This window comes from Mixophyes fleayi, chromosome 1 (assembly GCF_038048845.1).
Source record: "Mixophyes fleayi isolate aMixFle1 chromosome 1, aMixFle1.hap1, whole genome shotgun sequence".
Taxonomy (NCBI): Eukaryota; Metazoa; Chordata; class Amphibia; order Anura; family Limnodynastidae; genus Mixophyes; species Mixophyes fleayi.
This window is the reverse complement of record NC_134402.1, coordinates 101,549,662-101,567,121: the sequence shown is the minus strand read 5'-3', so window position 1 is coordinate 101,567,121 and position 17,460 is coordinate 101,549,662. Positions and strand designations below refer to the sequence as shown.

General features: G+C 38.3%; 1 protein-coding gene across 3 annotated transcripts in view; it reads left to right on the top strand.

The window, feature by feature from the left end:
• The window catches only part of ARFIP1 (ARF interacting protein 1), a 75,275-nt gene extending 61,561 nt beyond the window's left edge, over nt 1-13,714 (top strand). For all 3 annotated transcript variants that reach the window (XM_075198683.1, XM_075198692.1, XM_075198672.1), the window contains 2 exons: nt 441-615; nt 11,434-13,714. In XM_075198683.1, the coding sequence (XP_075054784.1) occupies nt 441-615; nt 11,434-11,589 (331 nt within the window). In that variant the 3' untranslated portion in view covers nt 11,590-13,714. The remainder of the gene's footprint in view (nt 1-440; nt 616-11,433) is intronic.
• The last annotated feature ends 3,746 nt before the right edge of the window (nt 13,715-17,460 follow it).

Sequence of the window (17,460 nt, the reverse complement as noted above, 5' to 3'; positions counted from 1 at the left end):
TGAAATAATTCAGTAGTTAGTGGTTTACACTGATCCCGCTATTAGAGATTTCCTAAAAATGTGGTGAGCAATCCATATTAACTACATATTAATATAAAAATTATATTTTTCATTGTAGTATATTATATACAGTAGCTGGTGTTTAAGCTTACAACTTGATTTTACCTCATGACTAGGCATATTTTTTTAAAGTTTAATAATATTTAATAATCTAATCTGGCCATTGCTTTTATTGCCACATTATGCAGTGACATGATATACCTGTTTTGTTGCATTGGGTTACTGCAAGTTTTTCTTTTTTTTTTTTTATCATGTTAACAAACAATATTGTGATTATATATGTACAGAATTAGGATGATTGATTGTAGCGTATAAATGAATAGTTTTATAACGGATTCAACAAAATGTTCATACTAATTAACGTTGGGGTTTTGTGACAGGGTAGAGTATGATGCATACCGCACTGATTTGGAGGAGCTTAACCTAGGACCACGTGATGCCACGACCATGCCGAAGATTGAGCAATCGCAGCAGCTCTTCCAGACTCACAAGGAGAAGTATGACAAGATGAGAAATGATGTCTCGATCAAACTGAAGTTCCTGGAGGAGAACAAGGTAATAGCTCATCACAATAATATGTGGGCAATGCATTTATGTTTAACTCGCCACCAACATGGCTTTCAGGCCCCCCATGATTGGGTTGCACTGACAATGTATGTTTCCCACACAGCATTTTCTGAGCTCTCTGGTAATTATGTTTCTTGTTGGTGAGATACAGGTAAAACTCACATTGCCCATATAACATGAGTTGGCCACATGTTACCATCTGGCTGCTTAGGTTGACAGCCTGTGCTACTTGATCTCATGCAAGGTCAATTTGCATGAGATCTGACTGTTTGGCAGTCAGGCCGATCTACCAGACCCTGTAGGGCTCCATTCGTGCTGACACAATAGCAGTTAGCAGTCAACTGCATTTTTAGCCAAATGGATTTTAGTAGTTCTGTCGTCTTTGGTGGTTGGTGGAGCTCCACACACAGGAGTTTTTGTCTAAATTGGCCAAACCAACAAGCCAGTTCTGTAAAATGTTCATTGATAAAAATCTGCGATAACAGTAGAGATAAAAAGTAAAATGTAGGGAAGCACCTGAATGTTATTACAGATAAATATCATTCTGGTGCTTCCCTACAGACAAGTGTCAGCATGCAATGACTCTCATGGGCTGTCATTGTGTGCAGGCACTTGTAGTGCCACAAGAGCTTGTACTATATTTTGACGTTTTAATGCTTGTACCCATGGCCAGAGGTACCAGGAGGAGCCAAGCACTAATCAGCAATTTGGTCAGTACTCTCTAGGTGTTGAATCCTAATCATTTCTTTGCCCAAATCTCCTGAGAACCGAGCCCGATGCTGAGTCAGCTGAGCTGTTACAGAATGTAAGGTATACAACCAGATGCTTTACTTCCGGGATTACCATGCTGTTTGGCGTAAACCGCAAGTGGTTTAGGGGCCGGCAAACCTCCATAAATCAGGTGACTTATTGTGCAGTTTGGAGCTGAAAGCCACATCGGATGTGTGGCGGTTTGAAACCGCACTTTAGTTAATTTCCACCATAATATTTCCCTTTGATTTTTTTTTGCAAATTAAATTATTGGCTTGTGATTGACAGTTATGATCTGACTAGGGGAGGGCTGTGCAGATTTGTACGTGAAAGTATTTTTCCCAACCTAAATGGGAAATACACAGAAGTTGGCTGTAATAGTCGTAGAAAAGTTGTAAAAGACGCTACATAAATAAATGGAAGGTGTTGTTTAACTGTGCACCATGCAGTAGAATTCTATTTCTGTTTCCAGAACATATTAATTTTTCGTTATGAGACAGTGCTGCTAACCACTGTGTTACCATGCAAGACATATTGTTAGGCAGGTTACAGATTTCAGGCCCAACTATTTTGTAATCTGTTATCTTAGATTAGCCAGGCAAGCTCCGGTTAGGTATGAAACACCTAAGAAAGTTTGTGTTTGGGCTGTCCCTTCTCCCACGTTTTCTTTACCTGGTGACTATAATAAAGTACTTTATCTGTACAGTACCTCAGAGTGCTGACCAATCCTTCCTTATGCGGCAGTGTTTGCTCTGACATTTGGTAGAATTATCTTTACTCCAAATGAGCAAAGAATGAAGTATGTTTGCCCACCTTCATCATCATCATTTATTTATATAGCGCCACTCATTCTGCAGCGCTGTACAGAGAACCCATTCACATCAGTCCCTGCCCCACTGGAGCTTACAGTCTAAATTCCCTAACATACACACACTCACACACAGACAGACAGAGAGGAAGAAACTAGTGTAAATTTTTGATAGCAGCCAATTAACCTACCTGTATGTTTGTTTTTGGAGTGTGGGAGGAAACCCACGCAAACACAGGGAGAACATACAAACTCCACACAGATAAGGCAAGAGATTGTGCACCTTACATAGAGAAATCACTGTTGTATGTCAGCTGTATCTTATTAATATAGACCTTTATGTGAGTGCTAGGATCCTTCCTTAATATTTGATGGAGAAGTCTTCCAGTATTAAGTATGTAATGTCATCAATGTAAAGGTGGAATATATTCCAATATTCGCTCAAAGATGCTTAGGTGAAGAGCTATTTCTGGATTATGCTGCTTATGTCAACAGGCCTAAATTTACATCTACCTAATCCCTCCCTAGTGCAACTTCTTGTGCCTCCCCATATCCTTGCCACTAACTGTCTCCTATAGCTTCAGCTCTCTATAATTTAATACCCACTCCACCCCATCTATCCCATACATCTGGTATGTAAATAACTTGTAACAAAAAAAGTGATCACCCTTAGCCCAACCTGTCACCTTTCACCAAATCTAGACCTCTGTGACAGTACGGCCACTGGGGGGCGGTGTTTCTTTGAAGTTTATGGATTAGTATCTACCTCTTTGAACAATTAAAATGGTGTCTCCCACTCATGATGACAAATGATTATTCAGAAGAATAATATTCTGTGTGTCACCATAAATTTCAATGGGAAAAAATAATCTAAGCAAACCAACAATAGATTAAAGTTGTAATGCAATCTTGCTGTCTGTGTTCTATATTCCTGACATGCAAATAATCAAAGTTAACGTCTGGTTAAAGGTGTAAGTCTGCTGTGGGGGAAGATATTTACATTGTATGTTTTTGAGTTAAACCATGCAAAGCAGATGTTTCTCTGAAAATCTTAGATCTTCAAAGACAAAGATTCAGTGCCTTTGACACACCAGTGGTGAAGGATCCACAGTCATGTTTAGCTGTACTGCACAAAATAACACCTGGGTAAAAATATCTGTATGAGAGATGAATTAGACACTGGATAACTTAGACACGTGTCATAGATTTATAGAGATCATGGTAAGGTTGTAACTGGCTTTGTAAGAGCTAGTATTGTATTTGATTTTATGACAACCTGAGGTTGCTACACTGGAAATGTCTTGCTGTACAAAATTCATGCTTCCCGGCTCCAAGATAGCTTTGATTATTGCCAAACGATCTGAGCCTTGCCCTGCAACTATGCTGCTTAGTTTTCACTATCTTTTAATTGTGCATGCTTTGGGGGAGGCGGGGGGGTTCCATAGTGGGCTACCTTGGGTTGGGTCACTGGGGTATCTGCATATTTATTTTTTATTTTTAAAATGTGCCTAATGGGCTGCTGAGCTGAGTCTCACCCCTCTGGGCTAAAATTTGCCAGCCAACCCGTGATGCTTATGGAGTAGTCTCTTATTTGCTACCATCTTGACAGACATCTCATCACTTTTTTTTTTTTTTTTTTTAATACTTTAATTTAATGCAATGTCAGCATGTCCACAATATCATAAGGCAATGTGCCTTATGATATGACGTATAAAGTCACAATACGTCATAACGTGCACTTTACATTTAATGATCAGAGTAAAGAGGATCCCTGTGGATGCTGTCAGGTTTTTACATTAAAGATGACAAGGAAGGGGAGGAGTGGTTTGGGGGATGTTCAGAGGTAATTTCTGCGTCCTAGGGAGGAAAAGGTTTGATCCCAGAGGATTCCACTACGCTATTAAAGACAAGTGGTTATAGTGAGTATGTATCTATTAAAGCGTGAACAGCAACCTCACAATAAATTAAAGTTATGGTTCCAAAACCTTGCAAAAAATTGGGAGAGATTGACAATACAGGTCATATGCTCCGTCCATTATATATGCCAAAATCTTGGAGCACTGCTTGCCTAGAAGGGGCTGTAGATATCTTCCATTAGGTTGACAGGTGGCAGTAATGTGCTGCATTCATTTCTTATGAGGTAGCAGCGATCAGAAGATAGAAGAATTTTGGCAAAAGATGGTATCAACATGGATTATTGTGACTATTAAATCCTTAATGTTTATCCAACATCTGTATGAGACACCAACATCAGTCTTCTGCCGTTTCGCTGGAATTAAGTGTCACTTAAACAGCATCTTACATGTGTTTTCTTTAATTGTGTTATATATATATATATATATATATATATATATATATATATTGCTAGCTTTTTTTCTCTATCCTCTCCTCGTCATCCAAGATCTCATTACCTCAGCTTGTGTGGATCGCTCATTGCATTGGGACCGTGAGTTTGCAGTATACTGTAGAACTGTATGATGTCTAAAAGACGAATGATTTTTAAGGGAATTATGGAAGTGCAGGTCAGCGGAGAGGAGGAAGATTTGGGTACAAGTCAGATTGTTCAGCAACCCGACAGCACCTGCCAGCCTGAGTCCACAAGACAGGCCACACTGTCCAGGCCTAAATTTGGGGTTATTAAAACTTTGTATCATGGGAGAGGGGGAATGTGACCAGGTGATAAACATATTGGCATGGCTCCATACTAAAAGGGATATAGATACAACTGGGTGAACCTTCACTGACCTGGGATGGTGATGCTGCAAGAGTCAGAGGATGAAGGAGAGTGATGCCAGATTGATACATTCTGCTTCAGTATTCATGACATTGGGATACCTTGTAGTCATACTCTTCTTCGCTTCTTTTGCCCAGATGATGACGACCAGCATTAATCTGGGTAAATAGCTTGGGGAGGGGTTTTCATAAAGGGCCATGTGAAGGAAAAGTTCAATTTCTTTTATGTTTGGGAGTTAGAACACCTAAGGACAAGTAATTAATAAAAGGACGTTGTCTGCATACAAACTTATTTTGTGCTCAAAGTGTCCATCTTTGATCTTTGAAATGCATGAGTTTGAATCTATTTTGACTAGGCTCGTACCCCAGGGCAAAAATCAATGGTGAGTGGTGGCACCCTTGCCTCATGTCGATTGTGATTCCAAGTAGAGTAGATGTTACACCATTTGTGGACATTACTGCAGAGGAGGTTTATAGGCTCAAAATCCTGGTTAAGAATAGCCTGAAACCAATGGAGGACAGAACCAAAACAGGTTATACAGTTGAGCCACTTGTCAGCGAGGTGCCTTTGAAATAGAGAGGGGCATTTGTGTTCATGTATGCTATGATTTAACTGTCTGGTGTTGTCCAGGGCCTAGCAAACTGGGACAAAACTGAGGTGGTCAGGGTGGATCAAGGAGGGCAGGATAAAATGTAACTGATTCAGTAAAGCTTTTGTATAGCTTTTCAAGTCTGTATAGTTAATTTGGAGATAGGCTTATAATTATGCACAGTGAGTTAAAGCTTGCGCTAGTTTGAGCTCACTACAGTGTTAGCCAATGTAATTGCAATCTTTAGAATGTCACTGAAATATTATCACCAAAGCTGAACAGCTTTTTTTTTTTTTTTTTTTTTTTTGGGGGAGTATTTTTGTAGTATTGTGGTGTTAAATACTTTGGGCCGAGAGATAAAGAAGACCTTAAGGACTCAATAGTCTGCTACTGTAATATTGGAATATAGCATTATTATATTCTCATGGGTGCATTTTGGTAGGAAGTCTGGGTTTTCCAAGCATATACAGCCACTTTTAACTTCCATTTTCCTACTCTAGCATTTTAAGTGAACTTGGCTGGTAGTGAGCTGCTACTTTGGGCTCATCCATGCTGTACTCCATATGGAACACAAGTGAAAAAAAACACCAGCAGAATAATGTGGCATAATGTTTCCATATAACTTATGGGGCTTGGAACTCTATACCATGCTATCGCTATGTAACATTTTTTTAAATTGTAAACTTTCTGTTTGGTACACCACAGCTCAAGAAACCACTCATGTGGATAAGCCCTTACAACAGTTTATTACACTTTAGAGTCAACATTTAGTGCTGCTTTAAAACTGATGTTTCCACCATAAGACAATAGATAACTTAGTAACTGTCACTTGCACATAAGTTTGGTAACTTTCTTTTCTTTTTTCTTTCTTTTTTAAATGCAGCTTTACATTTCACAGGTGAACACTGGCAACTTTTTCTGATTTGGAATCTGCTTGTTTATGATTGTTTGTTTATGATTTAATGCTATCTATAGTATAATAACTACCAAAAATCTGCAAGACATGGAAGCATATGTGGCAGATTTAGCATTGGCATGTATTTCCGAAAGGAAGACAGTTGATGGTTGTGTGAAGTATCCAGTGGAATGGAATGCAAAGCAAATTATTCACCTACATTATGTGTGGTTGTCTGGAGATCTGTACATTCTGTGCCTGCCCTTAGGCAATGAGAGCATTTCTGTACTTTTATGTCCAAGCATAAAAGAAACTGGTTTCTCCTATGTGCCTACCTGAAAAGAGGTTACAGTTACTTTATAAATGGTGTTTTTGGGGACCACTATTCATTAGAGTATATAAACATTATGCTGTTACTGGGCAAGCATAATGGTCTCCTCTCTATGCCAGGATTACTGGACTAGCAACAGACATCAGACACTGCTGTATAAAGTATGAACACCGTATAGGACAGACAAGTGTTTGTGGCTTCACTATAACTTGGTAGGGATATACAGAAGCTGGTGTTCGGTTTGTGGTCATTAATTACTTATAAGTTTTCAGGTTTGCCAAGTCCTTAGGATCCATCCATCTAAATCCTGATTTCCTTGCAATAAATTGGTATAAATTAAAGGCTTTATGTGTATTGTATATATTATTTTGACAATACTATATTTTACTCAACAATAAAAGGGTGTATCCATAAGTATTTATAAGTGCTGGAAAGCCAGGCATGCTGCTATTTTTATTTTATTTTTTTTTGCTTTCAACAACATTTTAGTAAAGGGTATTCTACTATTTAACACATTTTGCATCCAATAGGATTATATTTTTAAATAATTTCTGCAAACAAAGAGTGAAAGTAAACGCTATATATGATGTACTGTGTACTTTCTATTTATATGCTATGGAAAATGATTTGGACACGGTGTACTAATTAAGTGGTCATTAACACTGTAAACCCACAGGTCACAGAGGGCCCATGTCTGCAACAGTCAGGACTCACTATAGGATTGGTATAATTTACAATTACATTTAACATGATCTCTGTAGGCGGAATCCTAACATTTTCTGTAGTGTTGGGATTACACAGACTAGAGTAGACTAAAGTAAACTGAATGATGTTAACAGCTTGTTACATTAGTCCCATCCTGTAGTTCTGCAATCACTGGTGTTGGAGGATGATTTGTGTAATTAACACATTTTAATGAGGTATATGCCATGTGAATAAAGGATTACATGGTTGCTACTGTGACTTACATGTAATTGGCAAATGAAGGAATTAATCCTATTTAACCATGTTATGCTTGAAAAATATTTTTTTTGTAAATACTGCAACTATGGGTAGCATTACAGCCATCGGGGGAGGTACACTAAACCATGTGTGCCTGCTCGTTCGGACAGATCTTTTATTACATCCCTTAGGATGTAAGCTCGTATGAGCAGGGCCCCTCTTCCCGCCTGTCTCCATACCTGTTCTTCCGCTCCGTCTCTACTGTATTTGCCTGCCCGGAGTTTCTGAATTATTGGTACTTTGTGTTTTATTGTTCTCAGTGGCGCACGCAGGGGGGGGGGGTTTCTGGGTCTCCAGAAACCCCCCACCGCTAAGAAGTGCCCTACATATCGGCACTGTAGTATACAGCAGCCGCGGCGCTGTCTAAGAAACTTCCGCAGCTGTGCTGTATTGTATACAGCACCGCGGCTGCTGTATACTACAGTGCAGCCAAAACGGAATTATTTTTTTTTCGGGGGCGGAGGAAACCCCCCGCCCCCCTGGAAAATCCTCCGTGCGCCCCTGGTTCTGTACTGTTTTACCCTGTATAGTCTACTGTTTGTACCATGTACGGCGCTGCGGAAACCTTGTGGCGCCTTACAAATAAACAATAATAATAATATTAAAACGCTCAGTTGACCATGTACATGTTTTTTTCTGCACCAGCTAAAACCAGACATCATATTTAAACCTTAAATGGTATTGCTTCTAGAAAAGAAATATAATATTAATCATACATGGATAGACAATGTCCAAAGATTTCAAAAATGCTTGTAACACCTCTGCTTTAAAGGGAAGGAACACCCTTTTCCAGTATTAGTAATCCAATCCAGTATTTATATGCCTTATGACATTGAAGTATAGTTGCCATACTTTGAGTTGTTTATGTATATGTAGCTACCAGCTGAAAGTCATTCGTTCGCCTTTTCTATGTCTTTCTTCTGAAAACATTTTTCCCAAAACAAGTTCTTTTATGTCATGCCGGCCTCTACGTTTTTATGGCTTCTAAATTATTCATTACTTTAGCTACCGTTCCTCATATCAATTAACAGCCAGGAAGGCTGTATTATATATTGTATGTTCTTATGTTTGGTGGGTTTGGTTTTATGTTTTTAAAACCTTGTTGTCGTCATGTTGATGTAATATTTTTTTTATCATTTATGAAATACAATATTTGAATACTGCGTCATACTAGAATAATAAAAAATAAACATATGTACATTGATATATTTTTTACAGGCTAGCAAATAAACAGACATTTAGATGGTAGTGAGTAGGTGACATCATGCTTCTCTGGTTACACAAAGGAGCAGGCACACATTGGGACAGAACAGAGAATTCTGCTGCCTGAAAAGCATTAGCGCAGAGGAACTCTCTTGTTTGAGGCCTCACTAAACTTTCTCAGCAGTTTATCAGTTAAACATGGTCGCCTCATACAGTCTAAGTTTTGTAAAAGTATTGTGTGTCTTATGCATTTAAAATTATTAAAAATTGTTATTTAAACCTCAGAGAAAAATCCCTAATGGGAGAGACAGCACTTCAGTTTATTCTGCTTGGAAGAACAGTTTTTTTTGTTTTTTTTAACTCAAAATTTTATTATATGCAAGCATAAGTGACACATACAGAAAGAGAAACAAAACTTGGCTAAAACATTCAAAATACAAGTCTCCACCAGTGTCACTTTCTATAATAGAAATATGTATTATAGTGAAACAAGGTAATAATAAACAGGGAAGAGGAGGGTAAGGTTATGGACATGGGAGGGGTGTAGGGCAGGGGGAAGGAAATGGTCGTCGTGTGAGATGAGCTAGAAGGAGTATCATCATCTCCTATAGGAGGGGACGCTGCCAGGTCTGTAAAATCACATTTAGGGAGTCAATAGGCCCAATGTTATATTAGATTATGTAAGGGGGAGATTATTTGGAGGGAGAAAAAGTGTGTGACCCCAAGAATAGAGCCAGGGGGCCCAAACCTGATGGAATTTGTCTTCTTTGTCTCGTAGTAGTGAAGTGACTTTTTCCATATTGGCGATGAACCAGACATAAGATCGTAGAGAAGAGACGTGGGGGGGCTTCGCACGCTTCCATAATTTAGCTATCGGGCATCTGGCGGCCGCCAGAACATGTGAGGCTAGTTTTGCAGAGTGAGTATCAAGGTCCTGTACAGGATAGCAGAGCAGGAAGGACCACGGATTCTTCCTAATGGGGCATTGGAGAAGGGAGGAAAGGAGACCCACAACCCTGTCCCAGAAGGAGGAAATGACCGGGCACGACCACCAGATATGCACAAGAGTGCCTCGGTGGCCACAAATTCTCCAGCAATCAGGAGAAGCCGACTGATACATCTTTGCGAGCCTATCGGGTGTAGGATACCACCTATAGTAGACTTTGTAGACGTTTTCCTTAATTAGTGTGGATATGAAACTAGAGGCTACGTTCAGTCTGATGGTCTCCCAGCAGTCCTCCTCTGGGGGTGGGCCCAGATCCCTCTCCCATTCCCTCTCATGTGTATTCCCAGAGGGCAACATCTTCTCCAGTAGGAGGTTATACAAGGAGAAAATCATACCTCGTCGCAAGGGGGAAGAAAGGCATAGAGATTCAAATGAGGAGGGAAGGTGGGATGAGCTATCCGACGAGAGACAGGAGGAAATGACGAACCTGTAGATATTGGTAAAAAGGTGGATGAAGTTAGGAACTCTGGAGCAGAGGATGTTGGAAGAACAGTTTTTATCACAGAAAAAGGTATTGAGAAGGTGCTTTTTCTTCAATCTTAAAAATCACCCTCAAAAATTATACCTGCCCATGGTATTCCCCTCCTCATTAAATTGTTTAGCTAGCAACTGTAGAAAGAAACATTTGGTGTTGACGTCTATGCATAGGACAAAAAAGCAAAAAAGCCCAGCATTGATTTGCTAGATAACTGGTTTACAGATAAGATCCCATCCATGGTGTGTATATATTATATAATATATACACTCAGGAGCTTTCAAGCATGGTCCTAATTACACTGCATGTAAAATGAAATATTTTAAATAATTCCTGAATGGTTCCAAACACCCAGGATTTAAAATGTTGTGCAAAGTTAAATGTACCTGAACTTTTGTAGTGTATTTAATTAGAAAATAAATCTTTATTATTTGTATATCCATGTCTAGTGCATCATACACTTGTAATCTGCTTTTGTCACAAGACATTTAGACAGTGGCTAGGGCTGTGGTGACTTTTGAACACTATTTGTAGCATTGATAGTACCTTTGTTTTAATCATTTAAAATATCCCTAAGAGCGTATGTATGTATGTATGTATGATTGTCCTATGTATTGAAGGTTTGAAAGGACATATGTCAAGTTCTTGTCATGACATCATAACCCACTGTGGCCATTGAACTGTTTTTCTACACACGTTCTAGAATCAGATGTGACCTGTCATATTTGTATTGAATGCGCTAGGGTTACACTTTTCAGCAAAGCACATCCGTGATAAAAGCGGCAGGGCCAAAAATCCGGTGCAGATTAATAAACACATTTTACAATTTTGGGCAAGCTGTGCCTGTTGCATCAATTTATAGGAATTGGTACTTGCCATTGTATTAGTCAAGTCAGGCAAATGTTAGCTCACAAGTGGTTCTATTAGAAGTGAGGACAACACTTATATGGTTGTAATAATATTTGTTCATTCTCTATTGATTTGTACATGTTTTTTTTCCCCTTCATTCTCAGGTAAAAGTTCTTCATAATCAGCTTGTCCTGTTCCACAATGCAATTGCTGCCTACTTTGCCGGGAACCAGAAGCAGCTTGAACAAACGTTGAAACAATTCCACGTCAAATTGAAAACCCCAGGAGTGGATGCTCCGTCCTGGCTGGAGGAACAGTAACATTACCACAAACCAAGAAGGCAATCTCTGATCAGGACCGATGCATTTAATTTGATGATACGGGCTGGGATTAAACAGTTATCTTAATGATTTATACACAGACCACTTTCATTTTCCTGTTTTTTTTTAATACTCTAACAATGAAGTGAATGAAACAAGACATTATATATGTAATCATAAATTCTGTAACTTTATTAGTGAACACTCCTATTGTCTGTATGGAGACAAGTCTGTTTCTGTAGTATGAAAAAGAAATGTACATTTGCACTGAAAAGAAAAAATAAATGATTGGCATAATTCCTGGTCTAATTAGAGACCAAGTGAGGCAATTCCAAAGGGTGTTGTTCATGATTTGTACTAGTAACAAATGATTTTATATGTAAATCTATTACACATCTTCAAAATAGTCACTTTAATGGAAAAGTTGTGTTTTAAATATAAATGCTGTTATTTACCATGTAAATATAAAGTCTTTATAGAATATCATAGTTCAGGCTGCTTAGACTGTTCATTAACTCTTCTTTTCAACATGGCCATTTCCATTGTTAATTATTGGAGGGTGAGACATTGTCACAGATAAGGACTGCTTGCTTTGTAAACTTGATCTCCATTATTATTCTTTTTATCCCATCAGTATCTGTGAGAATTATTGTAATGAGAATGAAGTTTAGCTGATTAACTTTTACTAATCCCTCAGTTAAAGGTAATAGTGATTTATTTAATGTTACAAAATTCACTCTATAGAATTAGTTGCACTGAACTAAATCGCTTCTCTTTCATAGTTTAGGGTTTCTTTTTCTTTCTCTTTATCTCCATTTCCTCTCCGTTATATATCTTTATATGTATGCTTTATAACATATTTAATTTAGGGTTGTCCATCGGTATATTACAGCGCCCATAATGCATTGTTATGGTGTGATGTACATGTGTGGAAATTGTAGTTTTACAAACAGCTAAGGTTGTCTAAGTCTTTTATATCTTAGAAAAAAGACCAACCCGTTGAAGTGGCTTATAGCTTTCTCTGATTTATCTTTTGCCTTTTTTTCTAGTCTTTTTTGTGGACTAATACCTGAAATATTCATTGCTTTAGGTACAAGCAATAGGTTTTCTAATGTGCAAGTGAAGTTCTACAAATTTCAATGCAATGAAAACTATTTACCCTTGTACAGTATAATCACACTATTTCAATATGGATACTCTGATTGTGCCTATTTTATTACAATGTATGTGAAATTATTTGATTTAACTACAGTTTGCTAAAGCACACAGTTAACATGGGAAAATATTAAAAAATGTCATCACTCCAGATCACGCTCATTGTTTATAGTTAGACTGTTGTAGTAAAGTATATAAGGATCACTGTGCCTTATGGCTCCAAACTGCACTCCTGTATCGCTCTACAGATTGGCACTGATACAACACTAGTTTCTTCTCTGCATCTGCTGCAGTCTCTGAAGATGTCTGGATAATGGGGATAGTTTTTCAGATATAACCATACTGGCCTTAAATCACAATGATGTGCCTTTTATAATTGACCAGGTTGATTTTAACTGGACTTTTTAGATGACTGACTTTTTTTCTTGTAAATTTTCTTTTTCAGTATAGACCAGTATAAAGAACACTTACTGTATGTTTCCAACTTTATTTGCTGAAATACCATAAGAAGCCAAACGATCACATTGTACCAGCCGATGCAGTTATTCAGTTATGTCATTGATTAGATTAATCTGTACTTGTCGGGTAACATGGGGTTGTTTTAAATGGACTGTTGTTTTTTTGTTTTGTCCTTTTTCTATTAACGTTTCTAAAGTTCCCATTGGATAAGCTGCATTCCTTTATTTTAATAGCCAGTTTCTCTGAAAAATATTGACTTTATTTACAGTATTTACTCAATATTTGATTCCTGTATTATATGTTTAGTAATGTTACAATGCATTAGTTTATCTGGTTCTTACATCATGTACGTGATATGTTCTGCCTGTGTCTGATTACATTCTGTTTTCTATACTTGGGTATCATTTCTTCTAATAATAGATTACTAGCATCCTTTAAATTATGGCTCCTGTGTGAACTTTGTATACTTATCTGATATATTTTGCCTATTAAAGGTGTTTGCTGCAGTGCATTTTAATTCATTTTTGTGGGTGCTTTCCACTGCAGGCTCTTTAAGGCTATCAAAAACTTTTTGGTTTACTCAGTTAGGAAGGGGGGAATAGATATAGACCAATGGTGTACATTAGTACTCTAACACTGCTTTGTTATGTGGTTTTGAATTGTAATTGTGCTAGCTTCACCTAGCAGTACATATAAATCTTGCCATTGCTAGTATAGATTTCTTCACATCAAAGTGAATCCTTCAGCATGGCACCCCCACACCAGCTACAAATCTACAAATGAAGGACCACTGGCAGCACTATTGCAGTGAAAGTAATACTTTATCAGAGCAACTCTATTGTAGCAACTCCCTTAGGACTGGTGTATCTCGTACATTCTGGCAAACCTGCTAACTACCAAATGCACACACTCAAATGACCAGTAACCAACCCCAGAATATGGGTACTAATTCACTTGTGATTATATCCCAATGAAAGTGGTACAGTACACAGAATATGAATCATTTCTGATTTTGCAAAGTTATTTAAGGATGAATGTCTAAAGATTGCTGTAAGTTTGAGAAATCTTGCCCAAAAGTATAAGGGCTTGTTCACATGACTATGGATGTGAAAACTGACTGACATTTACTACATCACTAATATAGGGATTGTGGATCCCTATAAAAACTGAGGATCTTATCACAAGAAGCGATTGCACAGCAAATATGCAAAATAATGCATGCGCCATACACTGTAACAAGCATCAAGAGAGTCAAAGTATTTGTACTTTGCCCTTCATTTTATTTACAGTGTAGACAGTAGAATGTTGTGGTCAAGAAGAGAAGGTATTAATTGCTAATGAATCTACTGCAAACAAAGATGTAACCTGTAATGTGGTGATAATTGCAAGGTGTGAAAGACCTGCATTAAAAGAAGTCCTGATGTTTTGCTGCCAATTCTTGTTTAGTTTGTTTGTATTTGGACAGTTGTCTAAAGAAATTTGTTTTATTCTTTGAGAGATGCAAATTGCCTTATGTGGAATAAACTGGCACCGCCCAGATGAAATGGTAGTTTCACCTAAAACAATTGCTTTATTTACCTGTTTGGGTGCAACAAAGTAGGCATCAATGTATACTACAACATTAATTTAAAGACCATGCAACATACAGTATTCTGCCAAATTGAAACAAGAGCTGCTGCTGCACATTGCAAAGAAAAACAATTTTAGGGTGTTTGTATATGTATAGAATATATTTTTGTAATATAGTTGCTTATGAACAATTCAATATTTTAAAATTCTGTGTTTTTGTTAGTATTTCGAAAAAGGACATTAATTCTGAAACACTGAAATACTTTTTTCTAAGATTAGTGACTGTTTCTATTGATTACTTGTGACCACAAGACAGTCGCTAGCTATTCGTCTCCTGTTTCTGTAACTGCCAGCACCCTGGAATCAGCGAATTAATGACGCTCTGCCTGACCTCAGTCAGACAGACATGATAAAGCATCTCTGCAATACTTTAAATGTTCTGGACAGTATATATTCTGTTTAGAATTGTGATTGGTTTAATTGCTTAGCTTTGCCTTCAATGAGAAATGTTTAATGAACTTAAAGCAAAATAGGCACAAAATATTTTAATATCAGATGATGTTTATATTTGGCACTACGTCCAAGAAAAATTATATTGCAGACATGACTTCATAAAGGCTGCAGGAGTCTGTCATAAAAAGGAACTTGTGAAATGAACTTTATCTACAGGCTCTGGATTCATAGGACTCCATTTTGCATGGTTTTCTCTCAGAAATGGAAATGTATGAGGTAAATGCACGGTAACGCTCTTATCAGGCAATAAAAAGAAAATGTAGGTGGCCGCTATTGCCGTGCATTGACGTCCAAATATCACTGGACCATTATTGCCTTAGACCAGCGGTTCCCAAAGAGTGCGCCGCGGCTCCCAGGCGTGCCGCGGGCCAGCCATAGAAAAAACAAACACAAAAACTTACCAATCCGCGCGGCGCCGGGACACAGCATCCTCCTCTCTCCTGCAGCTGTCACTGAATATCGACATGCTATGGCTGGCCCGCAGAGGGGAGGGGGACGGCATGAGAGGGCAGAGTGTGTGGGGGCAGAGTGTGTGGGGGAAGAGGGGGCATTTTTGCATACAACTAAATAAGTATTTCTGTCCTGACCTAAATACTTATTACAATTTTTTGACCCAACTACTTCTAAAACAGGACTGCTCAGTAATTATTTTGGAGGGGTTCTTTGAAAAAATTTGGAGACTCTAAGGGTGCCGCAAACTGCAAAAGTTTGGGAACCACTGCCTTAAGCCGGGTACACACTACACTGTTTTCGTCCAATAATCGGCTCAAACAGCCAACATACGACCGCTCGTTCAAAAGTCTGGTCAGTGTGTGTAGTCGAAAGTCTGCCCAAATGGACGATCGTCGCCTCATTTGGTTGGTCGTACTGTTTAATATTTTCGTTCCAATCTCGTTTCCGCTGTGTAGTGTGTATGAACTTCCGACCGATCCACAACAGTGAGTACGAAATTACAGTCATTGCTCACGACAACCTGGCTGTAAAAAGTCGCTAAAGGGACATCCGCTCTTCCCTTTATCGTCCTAAACAAGGCTAGTGTGTATGCAGTCCATGGACCGAGCGATCGGAACATCGATCGCATGTAAAATCGCTCTGCATAAAAAGTTGGTTGAAATTTCTGTAATGTGTACCCAGCTTAAGACAATTTGCTCTGTATTATGTGCTACTGGCAGCAAATCTGTTTGTAGTGAAATCAATGTGCCACTCAACTACAAAGTACACTTTATCACAATTTGTAGTGTAAGGTAATTAATGGTGAGGAACTGAACGGTTAAAGGATTGCTACAAATGGCTCTTGTCTGCCCTTTATACAAGGACACACTTCTAATTGGCATTGTATGAACTACATTTTATCTATAGGTATGCTGTATGATTTCTCCAGCATTGCTTGCTTGCACTGCTATAGGTAAATGGACCCCGTCTCTGTTTGCTCAGTAACACAGCATGCTTCGCATGGCGTCTTGCTATCATAAGACGTTGTTTACTTTTCTGGAAATGTTGATTGATCCGGTTAAAAAAAAATAAAAAAAATTGTGTGCTATTCATATAGGGTAAAAGGTATACAGACAAAGTAATTAGTGTCTTTTTAAAGGAACAAAAATGTCCCTTTATCACAATCCAGTTTATATAGCTTGAGTTAAATGAAAGTTGTTTAATGAATTTTGAAGCACCCTGCTTGACATTGTTTACCCAAACTGGGTGCAGTGCTTTAATCCCAACATTACATCAACACATTGGTGAACTAATTGTGCTTATGTACACAGCCTCTGTAGGTTTTGATAGGATATGTGACCTGAATTACATATAAGTATATAGCTTTGCATTGTGTCGTCTCGAATAAAGGAGTGTTTGACCAGTGTTCACAGTCATCTGGATAGTTGGTAAAGGCTTATGTGATAAGGAAAAGTATGAGAACACCATGGCCGACATACATGTCCTATGGAATAGGAAAAGCCATTGACACCATTATCCACTGCATTACACCCACTGATGTAGGCAGGCAGCCTGGTCCTACTATCAATCTTCTCTGCTAAACTACTATACGGCTTCTATATCATAGATCAGTGCTCCAACATATTGTCTCATTAAGGTGAAATGACAATTGGAGCGTTAATGTAAATTACATTGTATGGAGGGAAGTTTGGCTTAAAGCCTTTATAGAGGTCTGCATGGTCT